At 38.0% G+C, this 15841-nt stretch overlaps 2 protein-coding genes and 1 non-coding gene across 8 annotated transcripts in view; 2 read left to right on the top strand and 1 right to left on the bottom strand.

The window, feature by feature from the left end:
* The first annotated feature begins 1662 nt into the window (after positions 1–1662).
* Positions 1663–1952, top strand: LOC148043880 (RNase MRP). The gene has a single exon (XR_015697937.1).
* Positions 1953–2810: 858 nt separating this feature from the next.
* Positions 2811–15684, top strand: ING2 (inhibitor of growth family member 2). 5 transcript variants are annotated; one of them, XM_014051946.2, is made up of 4 exons: positions 2813–3693; positions 6397–7063; positions 11440–11482; positions 15526–15684. In XM_014051946.2, the coding sequence occupies exons 1-4, from the start codon at positions 3450–3452 to the stop codon at positions 15556–15558; spliced, it is 987 nt and encodes a 328-aa protein (XP_013907421.1). In that variant the 5' UTR covers positions 2813–3449; the 3' UTR covers positions 15559–15684. The 5 variants fall into 5 exon arrangements, with proteins under 5 accessions (XP_013907420.1, XP_013907421.1, XP_087580669.1 ...); XM_014051945.2 differs by lacking the exon at positions 15526–15684 and having other exon boundaries at positions 2811–3693; positions 11440–11542; XM_087724544.1 differs by lacking the exons at positions 2813–3693; positions 11440–11482 and adding an exon at positions 3820–4217.
* RWDD4 (RWD domain containing 4) overlaps positions 9611–15841 on the bottom strand; it is a 62213-nt gene continuing 55982 nt past the window's right edge. For both annotated transcript variants that reach the window (XM_087724542.1, XM_087724541.1), the window contains 3 exons: positions 15298–15392; positions 13520–13641; positions 9611–11870 (listed from right to left, as the gene is read on the bottom strand). In XM_087724542.1, coding sequence (XP_087580668.1) covers positions 11632–11870; positions 13520–13641; positions 15298–15392 — 456 coding nt within the window. In that variant the 3' untranslated portion in view covers positions 9611–11631. The remainder of the gene's footprint in view (positions 11871–13519; positions 13642–15297; positions 15393–15841) is intronic.

Below are 15841 nucleotides of genomic sequence, written 5' to 3'. Positions count from 1 at the left end.
GTGTCATCTGCAAATTTGATGAGTTCCCCATTTATTCCTTCATCCAAATCATTGATGAAGATGTTGAAGAGTACTGGGCCTAAAACAGAGCCTTGGGGTACTCCACTGCATACTTCCCTCCATGTAGATGCAGTTTCAGGACTACAAGTTGAGTGCGGTTGGTCAGCCAATTACAAATCCATCTGGTGGTGATGCTGTCTAACCCACATTTTTCTACTTTATGTAGTAGTAGGTTATGGTCTACTTTATCAAATGCCTTACTGAAGTCCAAGTAAACTATATTGACGGCATTCCTCTGGTCCACTAATTTTATCACTTTGTCAAAGAATGCAGTAAGATTAGTCTGGCATGATCTGTTTTTGACAAACACATGTTGGCTTTTGGTTATTACTTTGTTTACTTCTAGGAGTTCGAGGATTCGTTGCTTGATTATCTTTTCCAGAATCTTCCCTGGTATTGAGGCTGATAGGTCTGTAGTTTCCTGGATCTATTTTCCCTTTTTTAAAGATGGGAACCACATCAGCTCTTTTCCAGTCCTCTGACAGTTCCCCGGTGCTCCAGGATCTCTGAAAGATATAGTTGGTTCTGAGATCTCATCTGCCAGTTCCTTCAAAACCCTGGGGTGTAATCCATCTGGTCCTGGTGATTTGAACTCGTCTAGGGTAGAAAGGTGCTCACTTACCATTTTCTATTTTAACTTGTGTTCCTAATCTGTTTTTTGTGGTGCTGTTTTTGATAGGTTGGACTGTTTTTTCCCTTTGTGTAAAGACAGATGCAAAAAAATGAGTTAAATAGTTCTACTTTCTCCCTGTTGCTTGTCACTTTCTTCCAGCAATGGACCTATTGTTTCAAGTAAAACTCAAGTAATTTTGAGTTTAAATGTGTTGGGGAATATGGTGATGCTGCAATGTAAATGTAAAAAATGGTATAAATCACTTTTTTCTGAGCCATTGAAACTTTGAACTGCCACTAAATTAATGTTGAGGACTATCTGTAGATATTTCAATTATATTGGGTTCTAAGGCTGTAATAAAGAGATATAACATACCTTATCATAAGATACATATCATAATATATGTATGATCAAGGAGAAATGCTTGTTTCTCATTAATCTTACTCTAGTAACTCCCCCTGAGATGAGGCTGGCCCCAACCCTGTTGGGCTTTGGGGACCCCATGAAAAAGTGGATCCTGTTAGGTTTTTATATGGCTATTAATGGAATGCACCCTATTCATGTTTTCCTGCTATTTTTTTATTCTTGTTTTCATTTATTTTAAAATAGTTGTTTAACATCATTTACTTTTCTAGCCACAAACCTTCGAACAATCTAGTTCGTTAATTACTCAGAAATTACATTCTTCAACCAATCCCAAACTCGCCTGCACGTCATTGTTTGACTCAAGCAATGGGGAGGGAGAGACATGAATATTTGCATAATATATGCAGGGAGATGAAAGATGAGAATCTGAGGTTTTCTGATAAGAATTGTTCTTCCTCACTCCCTAGCAAAAGGCCATGATTTAAGAAATAGCATGTGTTTCGAGAAATCAAACAAGCAGAAAATATATTCTGCTTTCGCTGCTTTTGTTTTGCTCACTATAACCTGTAAGATAACCGGTCCAACAGAGTTTTATAAAGCTGAAAATGGGAACATTATCGCATCAGCGTTCTGAAGACCTGCTCTCTAGGCTACTTGCGGAGGACTTGTTCCTCTGGGCTTTCTCGCCGCCTAGGGGAAAGTCCCCGGACCCCGGGCAGAGAGTGCCGCGTGCTTTCACGCGCGCTGTACCTTCTCGCAAACTCACGCTTCTTCCGCCAAGAAGCCCTCAGGGCCGAGCGGGTGAGTGCGGGAGGGGCTCTCGTCAGCTCCATAGTTACGCAGGTAGTGCGCATGTGCTCCTTTCCCAAGGAGGCGGTCGCACCAACAAAACGGGGCTCATTCTTAGGACGCTTTTTTTTTTCTTCTTGGCTATTGCCTCTACAGAGCCTTAACTGCGACTTCTGCAGGGCAACCACGTAGGTCTTGTAAACCAATGATTTTTTTTATTTTTTTTAGAAAGAATCTCTGTAGAATGGTTGTGGTTGTATTTTTCTACGATTAGTCAATGCAAAGGTTTTGTCCTTGTTTTTTGGGCTTTTGACAAGGCTGTTGCATGTGTACACGACAAATAATATTTGCACTAATATCTTGTAACTTTATATTCTTTGTCAGCGCGTTGGGAGATGTTTCTCCGAATGACGGAATATAAAACAAACCTGTAAGAGCAGGTTGACGTATGTCTATGTTTGTGGCACGCTTTCCCAGAGTCCCCGGGAGTCTTTGGCAGGCTTCTGAATATTGCTCTAGAAATACTGTTTACTGTATAACAGGGCTTTCCTGTTTTTTCGGCTACCTTCCCCAGTCAGGCCAGAGAAAACCATTGCTAAATGTAACAATGCACGGAGGTAGCTCGTGACCAAAATTGCTTACTCTTCCTGGGAAGCTGGTTAGAGAAAAAACCCAGTCTAGATCCACAGAAAAACTGGCAGTTTGCTAGTTTTCGCTTTCCGAACCCCAAGAGTAGCCTCAATTGATCTTTTTTGTTCCTTTTTCGGCTTAATTGCATCGCGCCACCGAACTAGAGCCGGGATCTGGGAGGACCGCGGGACGACGAGAGGGGGAAGAGAAGGCGTAATTCTTGCTCTCAAGGAGGAGTTTGAGGTTCTTTCTGGTGTAGCTAAGGCGACTTAATGCTCATTTGTTCACACTCGCTCATTTCAGATTTTACCCCAGATCCCGAGTGTGACGCCGGGGGTCAGTGCGGCCGGGATGTCGTGAAAACCCTGCCTGGGAATTACATTTGCTTTTCTTGAATTTGGTCACCCGCAGCTCTTGCCCTGCCTGCGCCTGTTTCCATGGCCGACTATAAAGACGCAGGATGGGTGAAAAAAAGCAGTGGGCGGCACGTGCTCGTTAATATGCTTCACTCCTATGACTTTTATTACCGCTCATCTCCCCGAGCGGAGAGACTTGGAGGAAAGAGTGGGAGCGGCCTAGGGCGGGGAGATAGCACGTTTCCTTGGGACCCGGCAGAGTCTAATTCTGACTCGGTCTCTTTAAATGAAATCCCGCCTTTCCCTCTCGCCCCGTTTGTCTTCTGACGTCCAACCATACTGGGCCAATGGCATAGGTCGTAAGGGGAAGGCGGGAGAATGTGAACCGGCCGCGCCTTATAAGGACAGGGCCTTGCGCATGCGTACTCTGCGGATCGAAGGGGGTGCGAGGAAGGAAAAAAGAGGCGGGGAGTTCCAAGTGAGGCAGGAGAGCATTTCTCTTAGCCCCCCTCCCCTTCGGCCGATTAAAGCGCAGCCACCTGAGTCTCCCTCACTGCCCCCTTTCCTCCCTCCCTGCCCTGGAGCGATCCGAGCGGGCTGAACGAAGAGGGAAGGGGGTGTCACGTCCAGTAACGATGTTGGGGTCGCCGGGGCAACAGCCCGGGGGGGCGGGGTCTGGGGCTACGGCCGGGGCAGCTGCCGGTTCTGCTGCCCCTGCCGCCGGCGGGGCCGGGGGCATCGCCAGCTTCCCGTGCGGAGGGGCGTCTGAGAAGCTGTTGGCGCGCTACGTGCAAGACTACCTGGAGTGCGTCGAGTCGTTGCCGCTGGACATGCAGAGGTTGGCCTCGCTTCTGCGCGAGATGGACACGCGCTGCCGTGGTGAGCAAGAGGGGCGCGAGCGCGATTGGGGGGGGGGGTTGCGCCGATGACGGGCGCTGGCAAACGATTATGGAGGCTGCTCTCCCCTCAGCTTAGTCGGAGCGCTCTTCCTCCTGAAGAGGAGGGGCGATCCCCTTACCCTCCTCCCTACTCGGGGGTTGGGGGCAGAGAAAATGGCCACCCTTCTGTTGCCCTCACCCCACCCTATTAAGGGCAGGCGCTTAGAAAGAAGCCGGCCCGAAGAGGCTCCGTTTAGGCCCCGAGGAAGCGCCGGGTGGGTGGCGGCCGGGGCCGCTCCGGCTTCTGGTGCTGACAGTCGCCTCGGTTTGCCGCGCTCTCGCGCGGGCCTCTGTCACGGTCCCGCGAGTGAGGAGGAGACGAAGAGGCAGGTTTCCTTGTTTGGGATGATGCTCCGGATGTGACAAATGCGTGAAAATGCATCGTTCGGTAAGATCTTCCCTCCGTGGGCGGTTATGTTTCAGAGCTGGGGATAAACGCAATGCTGTTTCAGCAGTTTTATGAGAGTAAGTAAGGTGACTCTTTTCATTTTGGCTAATCATATGTGTGCCGATCTTGAGAGAAGATAAGTTTCCAAAGTCACTTGCTGCTAGGTAGTTTTTTTACTTGTCTCAGAGTAGTACAAGTGTATCCAGTCCTTTAGACCAGGTGCCTCCAACCTTGGCAACTTGAAGCCTGGCGGATTTCAACTCTCAGAATTCTGGGAGTTGAAGTCCGCCAGGCTTCAACTTGCCAAGATTGGAGACTCTGACTTTAGACCACTGTAGAATGCAGGAAAGATAATGCTACTTAAATAATGTTTAAAGGGGAAGGATTCAAATATAATGCCCAATTGTATAAGTAGACCCAGGTACACGTGTTTTTATTATGAATTATAATATATATGCTCTTCGTTAGTACATCAGCAGTGTCAGAAAAGCTACTAGAGGGTTTTGGGGTTTTGGGGGGAAAGGAGGGGACTCCTCCACATTTAAACTCATTGATTATGGGACATTTTGTACCAATAACCGGAAGTTCGGGTCAGTCAAGGGAAAGGAAGGTGTTGGCCTTTTTTTGAAGTGAGAATTACTTTGGGAGAGAAGCACACAACAGACCAATTTATGAAAAAGTCTTACTGAGTTTAGCAGCATTTACACCAGAAGAATATTGAGGATTGTCACTAAACTTTTTTGAAGATAGTTGGATATAATTTTACATGGCTTTGAATTGGCACTATTGTACCTCAGCCTACAGAGTTGCTGTTGTGGGACATTGAAGGTGTGGTGCTATGCATTGCACATCATCTTCAGATGCTAAGAAAAAGATAATATAAATCAAATAAAAAGCATTTTTGGTTTTCCTTAATGTATTAAATAGTATTTTACTTTTTTGACCTTGAATAAGGCTATTTTGGTATATAACTACCCTATCAACAGTTTTTGTTCCTATTTTGCTTCTAAAAGATGCTGCAATTCACTCCATAATGAAACTTTATATTGGAAATAATAGATACATTGTTCAAATGTTATTTATAGTAGGTTCTACTTTGCTAGCGTTTAGATTAGAACATCAAATACATTTAATAAATGTATATGGATTTGTTGTTTTGTTTCTTTAAAAAGAAATAAATAGAATTTCAAAATATAAAATTGCCGGAAAAAACATGGAGAAACTACAAAAACCAAAAAGAACAAAAAGTGGTGATATGAAAGTGGGAAAAATATGATTGACTAACATTAAAAAATGTCATAAAATCTCTGCCACAAAAAAAATTCACCATTTTTATTAGTTGGTAAAATTGGCTTTTCAAAAATGAGTAAGTCACATATCTCTCAAATCTTTAATATCAAGAATAACTGCAATTTCTCAAAATAATTTTCTTAGGAAGAGCCCATAATAATCATTATTTTCCAAAAATAGTCTGATTCTAAAATTTCAGGACATACTTTAACATCTTTAATTAAAAAAATCCCAGTAATTCATAGGATCAAATTGTATGAGTGAAATTTTTTATATTGCCAGCAGAGGAAATCTGATATGCATCCTTTCAAGTATGTTCTTTTGGGTGTCCAGTAAATTCAAATTAGGATCTTTTAATGAATATATTTAATGGACTGAAACAATTTTAAATGCAATGTTTTAAAGATCTGCAACTATTGATATTCCAGTATGGAATGTTTATATTCTTTATTTTTGGTTTTGGTGCTATATGTTAAAAAATGAACTATATGATATTTTTTTTAATCATGAAGACTTGTTATTTTGTAAAATTGTGGTCTCAAATGTGCAGTCTACGGACAGCATGTGGCCCCTTGAGTAATTTTCTGCAACGCAAAGCAGTAACTAGAAACATTAAGCCTTGGGAAGCATAGTTTTGCATCTGATGAGGGGTGTCCCAAAAGAATCTGTCATGACTCCTTGCCCATATTCAGTTGAGTTAACAAGTGAAACAAGAGCAAAGTAGACTGAGTGAGTAAATAAAGGAGCATACTGGTTTATTGGCTCAAAAGTAATTTAAAGTGCCTCACCGCTCCATAGCAGGACATCAGCTGCCAGAAGTAGAATAGCAGTTTGCTGGTCTTGTCAGGCACTGTGGAGCTAGCCCTGGCTTATTATAATTTGCACTTTTGATGTAATATTCATAAAATAGAAAATAATGATTTAGGGATTTTGAACTTATGATACTCTTGTGATGCTTTTCAACAGAAGCTTTGAAAGAAATTGATGAGGTGTATGAAAAATACAGAGCAGAAGATGATCCTGCACAGAAAAAGCGTTTGCAGCAGTATCTTCAGCGGGCTTTGATTAACAGTCAAGAACTTGGAGACGAAAAAATCCAAATAGTTACTCAAATGCTTGAATTAGTGGAGAACAGAGCCCGTCAGATAGAATCCCACTCTCAGTGCTTTCAAGATCTGTCAGATACTGAAAAACCTATTGAAAAGTCAAAACAGGATCCATGTCAACCAGAAAGATCGTCACGAAGACCCCGTCGACAACGTACTAGTGAAAGCCGTGATATATGCCATATAGCCAATGGAATTGATGAGTATGATGACCAGCCACCTAAAGAAAAAAGATCCAAATCTGCTAAAAAGAAAAAACGCTCTAAAGCTAAACAAGAAAGGGAAGCTTCACCAGTAGAATTTGCAGTTGACCCTAATGAGCCAACTTACTGTCTCTGTGACCAAGTGTCTTATGGCGAAATGATAGGATGTGACAATGATCTGTGTCCCATTGAGTGGTTTCATTTTTCATGTGTCGGACTCACTTATAAACCAAAGGGAAAATGGTATTGCCCAAAGTGCAGAGGAGACAATGAGAAGACTATGGATAAATGTACAGACAAATCCAAAAAGGATAGAAGATCAAGGTAGTAAATGCTCTAGTGCACAGACAGCTGTGTGGTTTCTATAAAACTATTTAATATTAGTATTTTAGAATAATGCATAAAACTATGCAATAATTTTTAAGATGTAAAATACTATTGGAATGTTCACAGATGTTAATACTTTTTTCTGCTTTTGAATATTCTGCACTAAATAACCAAAATTTTCAAACAGGGTCACATGGGAGTAGCACAGAAGGAATTTAGGAATTCCAGATTCCTCGCTCTTTTTAATTGTGGAATTATGGTGATGTATGAAGAGGAAAGATTGGAAAGATAATCATGTTAAAACTGATTTGTTAACAATTGTTGTGGTTGTAAATTTAGTTGAGTATTGCACATTTTGCTGAGAACATGTTAGTTCTATGATGCTTTTAGTCTTCAGAATTCTAAAAATAATATTTGAATCTATTGCCAAAACTTTAAATTTTAAGCCTTTCAAAATATAAAGCCAGTTTTTCTTCGTGTCTTCCATGTGATCTATCTATATGTCATTAACTTATTTTATATTAATTTTGTGGTGAGTTTATAAGTCGATTTAAAGAAAGTATATTAAACAAATACTGAAAGTTGCAATCAGCATTAATTGCAGTCCTAAACTGAACTATTTGTTCTTCTCACTATGCTCTTCAGTTTCTACAGTCCTTTTGTGTCATCTTGTTCATAATTCCTTGGATGTTAAAACAAAAGTATGTAATCATGTTGCAAAATTTAGGTATATGAAGAATATATAAATACTGTATGATCAGTTTGTGAAATAAGCTTGACTGGTCTTAATATTTTATTTTATTTTGCTTTGCAGGCTTTAAGGGCTGAGCAAAGAGCATTCATAGGAAAAAGTTTTTATTCTCGGAAAGAGTAGTCCTATAGGCGTAGAGGGAACATACATCTGAAATATATCAACTCTTCATGAAATATTTTACATTAAGAACTATGGCATGTCTTTGAAACAATTAATAACTAAAAGTATCCCCAAACTAAATATTTCTTTAATGGAACAGAAATTGATGATATATAGCTGTAGTCATATGACTGCCTAACTTAATGCCATAGGTTTTCCCAGATACTAATTTTATTTTTCTCTAGAAGATTAGAGTACTTCATTTTATTTATTAGACATTACAGACTCCATGTAAGTAAACCTATTGCAAAATAAAGATAAGCAGGCCAACAAAAAGTTCCAGTATTAAATTCTTATTCCTATGGTGTGAAATAACATTTGGCCATTTCTTACATTTTGGATACAGCTTGGATACTACAAAAATTTCAAATTAATTTAAATATTTAAAAATGGTTATTTTGAAAGCATGGCAGCACAGGTGCATCATGTGGACTAAAGATATTCAGCCTAGAAATTATTGTACTACCATGAAAATTGGATTATTTCATATGGCTGTTATATCTGTGCTGAATCTGAAATTGTGACTCATGAATTAATTGTATTCACTAAACTGACCACAAGGTATGTCATGCTCAAATGGCATTGCCTTCTATAAATATCATGCCTTACCTTGTTAGGGGGACACCAATTGCACATTTATAATATTATAGCTATAATATGTTTTAATTTGAATATTTGCTCCCCTCCCCAACATAATTCTGCAATGGACAGATAAAAGGAAATTGTAACTTACTAATATGCTTCGGTAGTTGCTACTTCTTACTTTTCTGGATGATCCAAGGAAAGAAATCATACAGTAATTTTATGATTGTGTGTAAAATTTGGAACTTGTTAACTTTAATTGACTAACATGCACTACAACATCATTACCATAAAACAGACTACTTACATATTCATATCTGTTTGTGGACATGATACTTCTGTACCCAGAAATGATGTGCATTAACTTCTGATAAGAGCAGCCACAATACCTATGTCTCTACTTTTGAGAAAAACTGATTCTTAGTCAATTACAATTAGTCAGCTACATTAGTAAAATTATAATGCTTCCTATTTTGAGAAACTGTAGTATTGCTATGAAGTTCTGTTTTGATTTTTTTAAAATATAATGTTGCTTGATATATGACAATCTCCTTGGTTCAAAATTTATGAGCATAAGCACATGGAAATTAGAAATGTGCCACCAGAATGTATCAGCTACTTGGATCTAATATTTTGCATGTTATGATTTATGAATAAAAAATACTGGTTGTAAAATTGTATCTGAATTTCCCCCCAGTTTTTTCTATCATGCATTCATAGGCTGGAATCCAAAGAACTTCTGTATACAGAAGTTATCTTTCTAATTTGTATAAACAGATTGTTAGAATTTTTTTAATAAGTTCTGTTTGGCATATAAAATACAATTAAGCATACTGTAGGATGTGTCTAGCTTGGAATAGGATTGAAAAATAAAATTCTAGGTAGGATATGAAATGTGGTAAAATGGAATGCATGTAATATAGTATTCTGTCTGATGACATCTTGAACAATAATAATACATTATTAAAGTGCTAGTGAAACTAGCATTTTGTATGAGTATTGAAGTTTTCCTAATACCCTTAATTGTTATTATGTTAAATTCACACTCATTTCAGGTTCCATAAATCTTATTGACAGACTGCAACAGTCTTATACATCAGAATGAAAAGAGTTTTGAGTGAAGTGTTATTTTCTTCTAATACCTTCTAAATTTAACCGTGTAGCTTATAAAATGTTAAAGGTAAGAATAGTCAGAAATTGCAGTTTACATAGCATATATTCTGTTTCATCACACAATATAATACCTAAAATAAATCTCTACATGTTTTAATATAACCAAAAAGAGCATTAATGAGCAATATTTAACATGACTAAAAAGGGAAGTTGCCTCAAAAATGGACTAACAATAAAAGTATAATCATTAACTTGTTTTATAGTTGATATCAAAAATAACTGGCACATTTTCCTCTTGTAGAGAGAATATGTGTCTATGTTTCCCTACAGAGCCAATGTTTAGTCTCTCTGCTGCTGGCCAAAACTATTGACACCCTTGTTTTAGTAATTACAAGAATCTGTTAAATCATACATGAAAGTGTCCATTGTTCGAATTGTCATGGTGAATGGGATTTATTTTTGTCAGTTTCAAGTTACTTCGTTGCAAATTGGGATTCTTGGGAAAAAGTAAGGAGTAGCAATACTTTTGAATGCATCTGTGATTTCTCAGTTGCATGAATCATTTCATATGATGAATATTATATAGATTTACTAAAACAATATAATGTTGAGATGTTAAGGATTTTCTTAGCATGGCTATTTTCAATTGAAAAAATAATATTGAAGAGAGATGTGGTAGCACAGTGGTTAGAGCAGGGGTGTCAAACTCAAGGCCCGGGGCCCAGATCTGGCCAGTGGGGTGTTTAGATATGGCCTGTGGGGCCCCCCTGGAAACAGTAAAGAACTGGCCTGCGGTGCCTCTGCCAGCAAAAATGGAGCATGGGAGGACTGCGCGCAGGTCCTCCCAAGCTCCGTTTTCACTGGCAGAGGGTTGCAGGAAGGTGTTACAGCTGAAAACAGAGCTCAGGAACCCGTTTTCTCTGACAGAGTGCTTGGGCCACCACAGGCTTCCCCAAAATGAGTGACGTTGGGCTGGCCATGCCTACCCTGACCACGCCCACTCCCCCCCCCAAGTCAAACACAATCCTGATGCGGCCCTCAATGAAATCGAGTTTGACACCCATGGGTTAGAATGCAGTACTGCAGGCTACTTCTGCTGACTGCCGGCTGCCTGCAATTCAAATCTCACCAGTTTCAAGGTTGACTCAGCCTTCCATCCTTCCGAGGTGGGTACAATGAGGACCCAGATTGTTGGGGGGGCAATATATTGATTATGTAAACCACCTAGGTCTGTAAAGCACTGAAGCAGTCTAGCTGTTATTGCTATATATATAATGTTCTCTAAATATAACTTCATAACTAAATTGTTACTCATCCTGTTTCTATGCCTTGGCTAAAATTAAAATGTCTCAAAAACTGGAAAATTAAAATAAACAAACTTATCCAACAAATTCTAGACAAACCCATCACCACAAAAAAACAAAAATCCAGGTATATAAATTGTGGAATATATTCCTTAATGTATGGTGATTTCCCCACTCTTCCATCTCTGCAGAATGACAATGGAGTGATTAAAGCCTTCTTTGTTCATTCCAGCTGACTTCAGTAATTCTTATGTTTATAACTTGTCTTTGCCTTGCATTTCTTTCAGTGAAGAACTTCTTCTGTCATGGAGATTTTAGTTTCTTGATTCCTTTTTTACATGGGGAGTAGGTTTTCATCTTGCATAGTATGGGGCTAAGAGAAAGGCAAAGCTGGTGGCAGCAAAGTTTCATTTTCTTCAGTTACATTTCTACATTATCAGCTGTATCTTTCTTCTCCTTAGACTTGCAGATAATTATTGGGGAGAAGGGAGAATTAATTTACAGGTAGGAGAATTAGTATTGTCTATTTATGTTATGTGCAAATTGCTTGTTGTCTTCTTTTAAATATGTGCAATTGTTTTTAAAACAATGATTTTTAAACTCTGTCAACTTTCAGTTGTTTATGCTCGATTTTATTTTGTTCAAATTATCTTTTAAATATCTTCATGTTCTTCTTCACTGCTTGATGAGTCTTCTCCAAACAAATCTTTTCCTTTTGAATTTTCAGCTGTGTTTATGCTCATCATTTTCAAAGTGGTAAGAGTAGAACTGTTGCTCAAGCCTAAAAGAACTGTCTTTTTGTCACAGGCAACAGTCATGCAAGAGATTTTGCTATCAAATGTAAAGATGGATATAACTGTGCCACTCTCCAAATCCCAGAAACTGACCTCACCTAAAGTGGGAGAGAGAATGCATGTTACTACATTTAGTTTGGCTTGGAAACTTCCTTCATTTTAATAACAACTAATCCATAGCAGTAAGATTGAAAAAAACATTTGGTATAATTTATTGGTGATAAATAGAATGGAATATAAAATTCTGAAATTAATAACGGAATAAGACATTTTTGGTTATTTTTTGATACTGTTATAGTTACGTCTGCCACTTTTATTCTTCAGAAGTATCCTAGTTAGTAGGTAAGTTCAGATTTGTGACTAATTTATGCATAGGCACATAGGTATCAAAAAGTATATTTTAAAATCTGTTTTTATATTTCATTCGCTAACATTTTTACTGAAGCTTGTGCTTCTTTGTTATGCAAATATAATGTTATGCAAAGTTCTTGTGGAATCTGTTTGGCTTGGATTAAATTTTGCAAAACAATAGCACCGTATAGCCAAAATTAATGGATATTAAATTGTGTAATGTCTGAATTGCAGAGAATAATTCAGAACACATGGGAAGGCTTATGTCACACAATTTCCAGTTACCTTTCCTAGGCTTACACAGCTTTAATTTTTTTCAGGAAAAAATCCATTGAATTAAAGAGTTGCTGACACATGCAGCACCATGTATACTAAATCATCTTTTCTTTCTTTAACCACTGTAGACATAATGCTAAACAGTATTTTATTGATTAGAATTTATTAATAAACCACAGTGGGTTGTATTTTAACAGCAAGCTGAGCCATAAAGCCTGTCCTATTAATGACAGTAATCTAAGACAAAATTTTAGGAGGAATAAAAAAACACACCCATGATTGAGGATAGGGGCAAAAACACACCCATGATTGAGGATAGGGGCATACAACTTGCAGTCTATGAGCTGCATGCATCTCTATTTGTGGTGCCAGGATTTTCAGCATTGAATGAATAAAATGCTTTCCAATCTTTAGAGATATAAGGCATTGATTTCTTTGAATACAAGTCCAGCAAAAAATCAGCCTGATTTTTCCTGTTTGTATAATATATAATGCATTCATTATATATTCCAGTTATAGGTATACCAGAAAATAATAGTGTGTATTCTAAATACTCATAAAAAGCTAATGTATAGGACAGTAATGGCAAACCTATGGCACGCGTGCCACAGGTGGCATGCGGAGCCATTTGTCAGGGCACGCAAGGCGTTGCCCTGTCAGCTGGCCAGTGCACATGTGTGCACTGGCCAGCTGAGTTCACCCTTTTTTAAAGCCATTTTTTACCCTCCCCAGGCTCCAGAGGCTTTATAGGAGCCTGGGGAGGACAAAAAGAGCCTCCCCGCACCCCGGAGGCTAATGGGGAGGGGGGTTGTGCCTGTAGTGCGTGCAAGCACACTGGGGGTCGCACATTGTATCATGGGTGCAGCATCCCCGCACATGCCCCTCCCACGCTCCCCCCACTTATGGCACGCAAGCCAAGAAAGGTTCACCATCGCTGGTATAGGACAAACAGAAATGTGTTCTGCAAGTTATGTGAACGTTTAGGACCAGAATAACAATGGCATATTAAGTTTGGTGTTTTCAGTAGAATTAGTTATAAATAACTTATAATATTAAAAATCAAAAGAACATGTGTCTTGGAATGCATTTTTTTAACCTACAAAAGAAATTGCGAACAAACCTGCAAGTAGAATTGCTTTTGTTCCATCTAATATGTGCAATTTGCTATTCACAGTCAGATCAAGGCCTTCATAACCTTGCATTAATTTGTGTTTATGCTTAAATGGATCCCAAATTTTAATTCTATAAACCACAAGAAAAAATGTATCAGTTTGGACATTATTTAGAATTGATAATATTATAGATATAATTAACAAACTTGGCATTTAGTTCAACCTTACCTACTATTTTGTAAACAGGAAATCAGAAAATAGAATATTGCAATCTGAGAAACAACTTGTTTAATAATTATTTTGTATATAGCTTCATATTTTGTTAGATATTGACCCATCCTTTCATCTTCCAAGGTCGGTAAAAAGAGGATCCAGATTGTTGGGTTCCAAATGCTAACTCTGGAAACCACTTAGAGTGCAGTAAAGCACTATGAAGCGGTATATAAATCTAAGTGCTTTTGCTATAATTAACTTTGTCAAAACTTCGAATCACTCTACTGTCTGAACTGATTTATACTGGACTATTTAAATAACTTCTGGTTTTAGTAAAAGCAGTACATCTTAATTATATAGTTGGATCTATTTTGCACATTTACATAAAAATATCTAATGCCCTAATGCCCGTTATATTATTTTTGGTGGTATGCTAAGTTTAATAATTAATAGCTTGTATCATCAACTTCTTTACATTAGTGGGGAGGGAAGTTGTATTTGGAATATATAACCTCTCAAAGCTACCTCAAGTTGTTTTTGATTATTATGAATAAATGCCTATGTATCTAAATGCAAGAATATCTCACTAGATATTATTAACTTATTACTATAAAGCTTAAAGCTGTGGTATTTGCAAACTGTAGCCAGGCATCTTCAAAATGGGTTCAAGGAATAATTGCATTTATCTTTTCAATCTTTCGCATTTTCTGTATGTAATAAAAATATCCAACTTTCTGTTGAATTGTTATAAAATATTGGATAATATTAATATTCCACATAAATGTCTACAGCTACAGGTAGTTCTTGACTTACAACTATTCTTTTAGTGATTGTTCAACATTACAACACTTAAAAAAATGACTTATGACATTTCACATTTAAAATTGTTGCATGATCATGATCAAAATTCAGATGCTTGGCAACTGGTTCATATTTATGTCTTGAGAGCATGTGATCCTCTTTTACAACCTTCTGACAAGTAAAGTTGATGGGAAAGTCAGATTCATTTAACAATTGTATTGCTAATAACAACTATTACAACAAAGATTGTAAAATAGGACAAAACTCAACAACTGTCTCAGTTGGCAACAGAAATTTTGGGCTCAATTGTCCTAAGCTGAAGACTACCTATATATATGTACAGATAGTTTTTGACTTACAACAGTTCATTTAATGCCCGTTTGAAGTTACAGTGGCACCGAAAAAAGTGACTTATGAACATTTTTCACCCATATGACCATTGCAGCATCCCCATGGTCCTGTGATTTACATTCAGAAGCTTGACAATTGATTCATATTTATGATGGTTGTAGTATCCTGGAGTCATATGATCCCTTTTTGGGACCTTTAGACACTGCAGTGATTCACTTCATGAATGTGGCAAGGAAAGTTGTAAAATGGGACAAAATTCACAGCCAATTTCTCATTTAACAATATAAATTGTGTGCCTGTAAGTTGAGGACTACCTGTATTCTCATGTTGCTTCAGTATCTTTGTGGAATGCAACCAAGCAATTTATTGGGCACACTACAATTATTTCTAGTAATAACTATAAATTTTAGTATTTACTTACAAGTTATCCACCATCACTCCAAAAATGATCCTACTGCCATCTGCAGTAATGGCTGTACAGCAGACATTAGGTTCATTTTTTAATCTTTTTCTAACCTATATTTTTATAACGGAGAAAAAAAATTGAGTAAATTGTTTATGGGTAACTTTACATACAAGCATATAGATATGTAGGTTTGCAGGTGTATAACTGCAGGTAATGTTTTCCTGTTCATCCTTATTCTTCCAGAACTTGGCTGTATTGTGGAAAGGCAAGGAATGAAGGAATAATGACTGAAGTAAAATGCCCAAATGTCAAGAGCCACACTTCAAAACTGGGCAGGGCCAGGACCCTTTTGGGAAGGAGATTTGAGATTTTTAAGGAATAAAAGATATCTGTCATCTGCAACATTAAGACCATGCTGCCTATTTTACCCCTCCTATGTGCCTCAAAATCCAAAATAAAGACTTGAAATATTTAGCTCCTGTTCTTGAACATATAAAAAAAATATTTTTGCAACTCTATACTAAAAAGGTGTATTGTAGAAGATCTGGGTTATTTGGAT

This window comes from Thamnophis sirtalis, unplaced genomic scaffold, assembly GCF_051295495.1.
Source record: "Thamnophis sirtalis isolate CommonGarterSnake01/CBP01778 unplaced genomic scaffold, rThaSir2_p1.2 scaffold_10, whole genome shotgun sequence".
Taxonomy (NCBI): Eukaryota; Metazoa; Chordata; class Lepidosauria; order Squamata; family Natricidae; genus Thamnophis; species Thamnophis sirtalis.
The sequence above is the reverse complement of the archived record's forward strand: the minus strand, read 5'-3'. Positions and strand labels throughout refer to the sequence as shown.

Excerpts from the sequence above, each read along its gene's own strand:
- ING2 (XM_014051945.2), top strand. The coding sequence starts at position 3,450 with ATGTTGGGGTCGCCGGGGCAACAGCCCGGGGGGGCGGGGTCTGGGGCT. Across the intron at positions 3,694-6,396 it reads GATGGACACGCGCTGCCGTG|AAGCTTTGAAAGAAATTGAT; the intron begins GTGAGCAAGAGG and ends GCTTTTCAACAG. Across the intron at positions 7,064-11,439 it reads AAAAAGGATAGAAGATCAAG|ACTTGCAGATAATTATTGGG; the intron begins GTAGTAAATGCT and ends TCTTCTCCTTAG.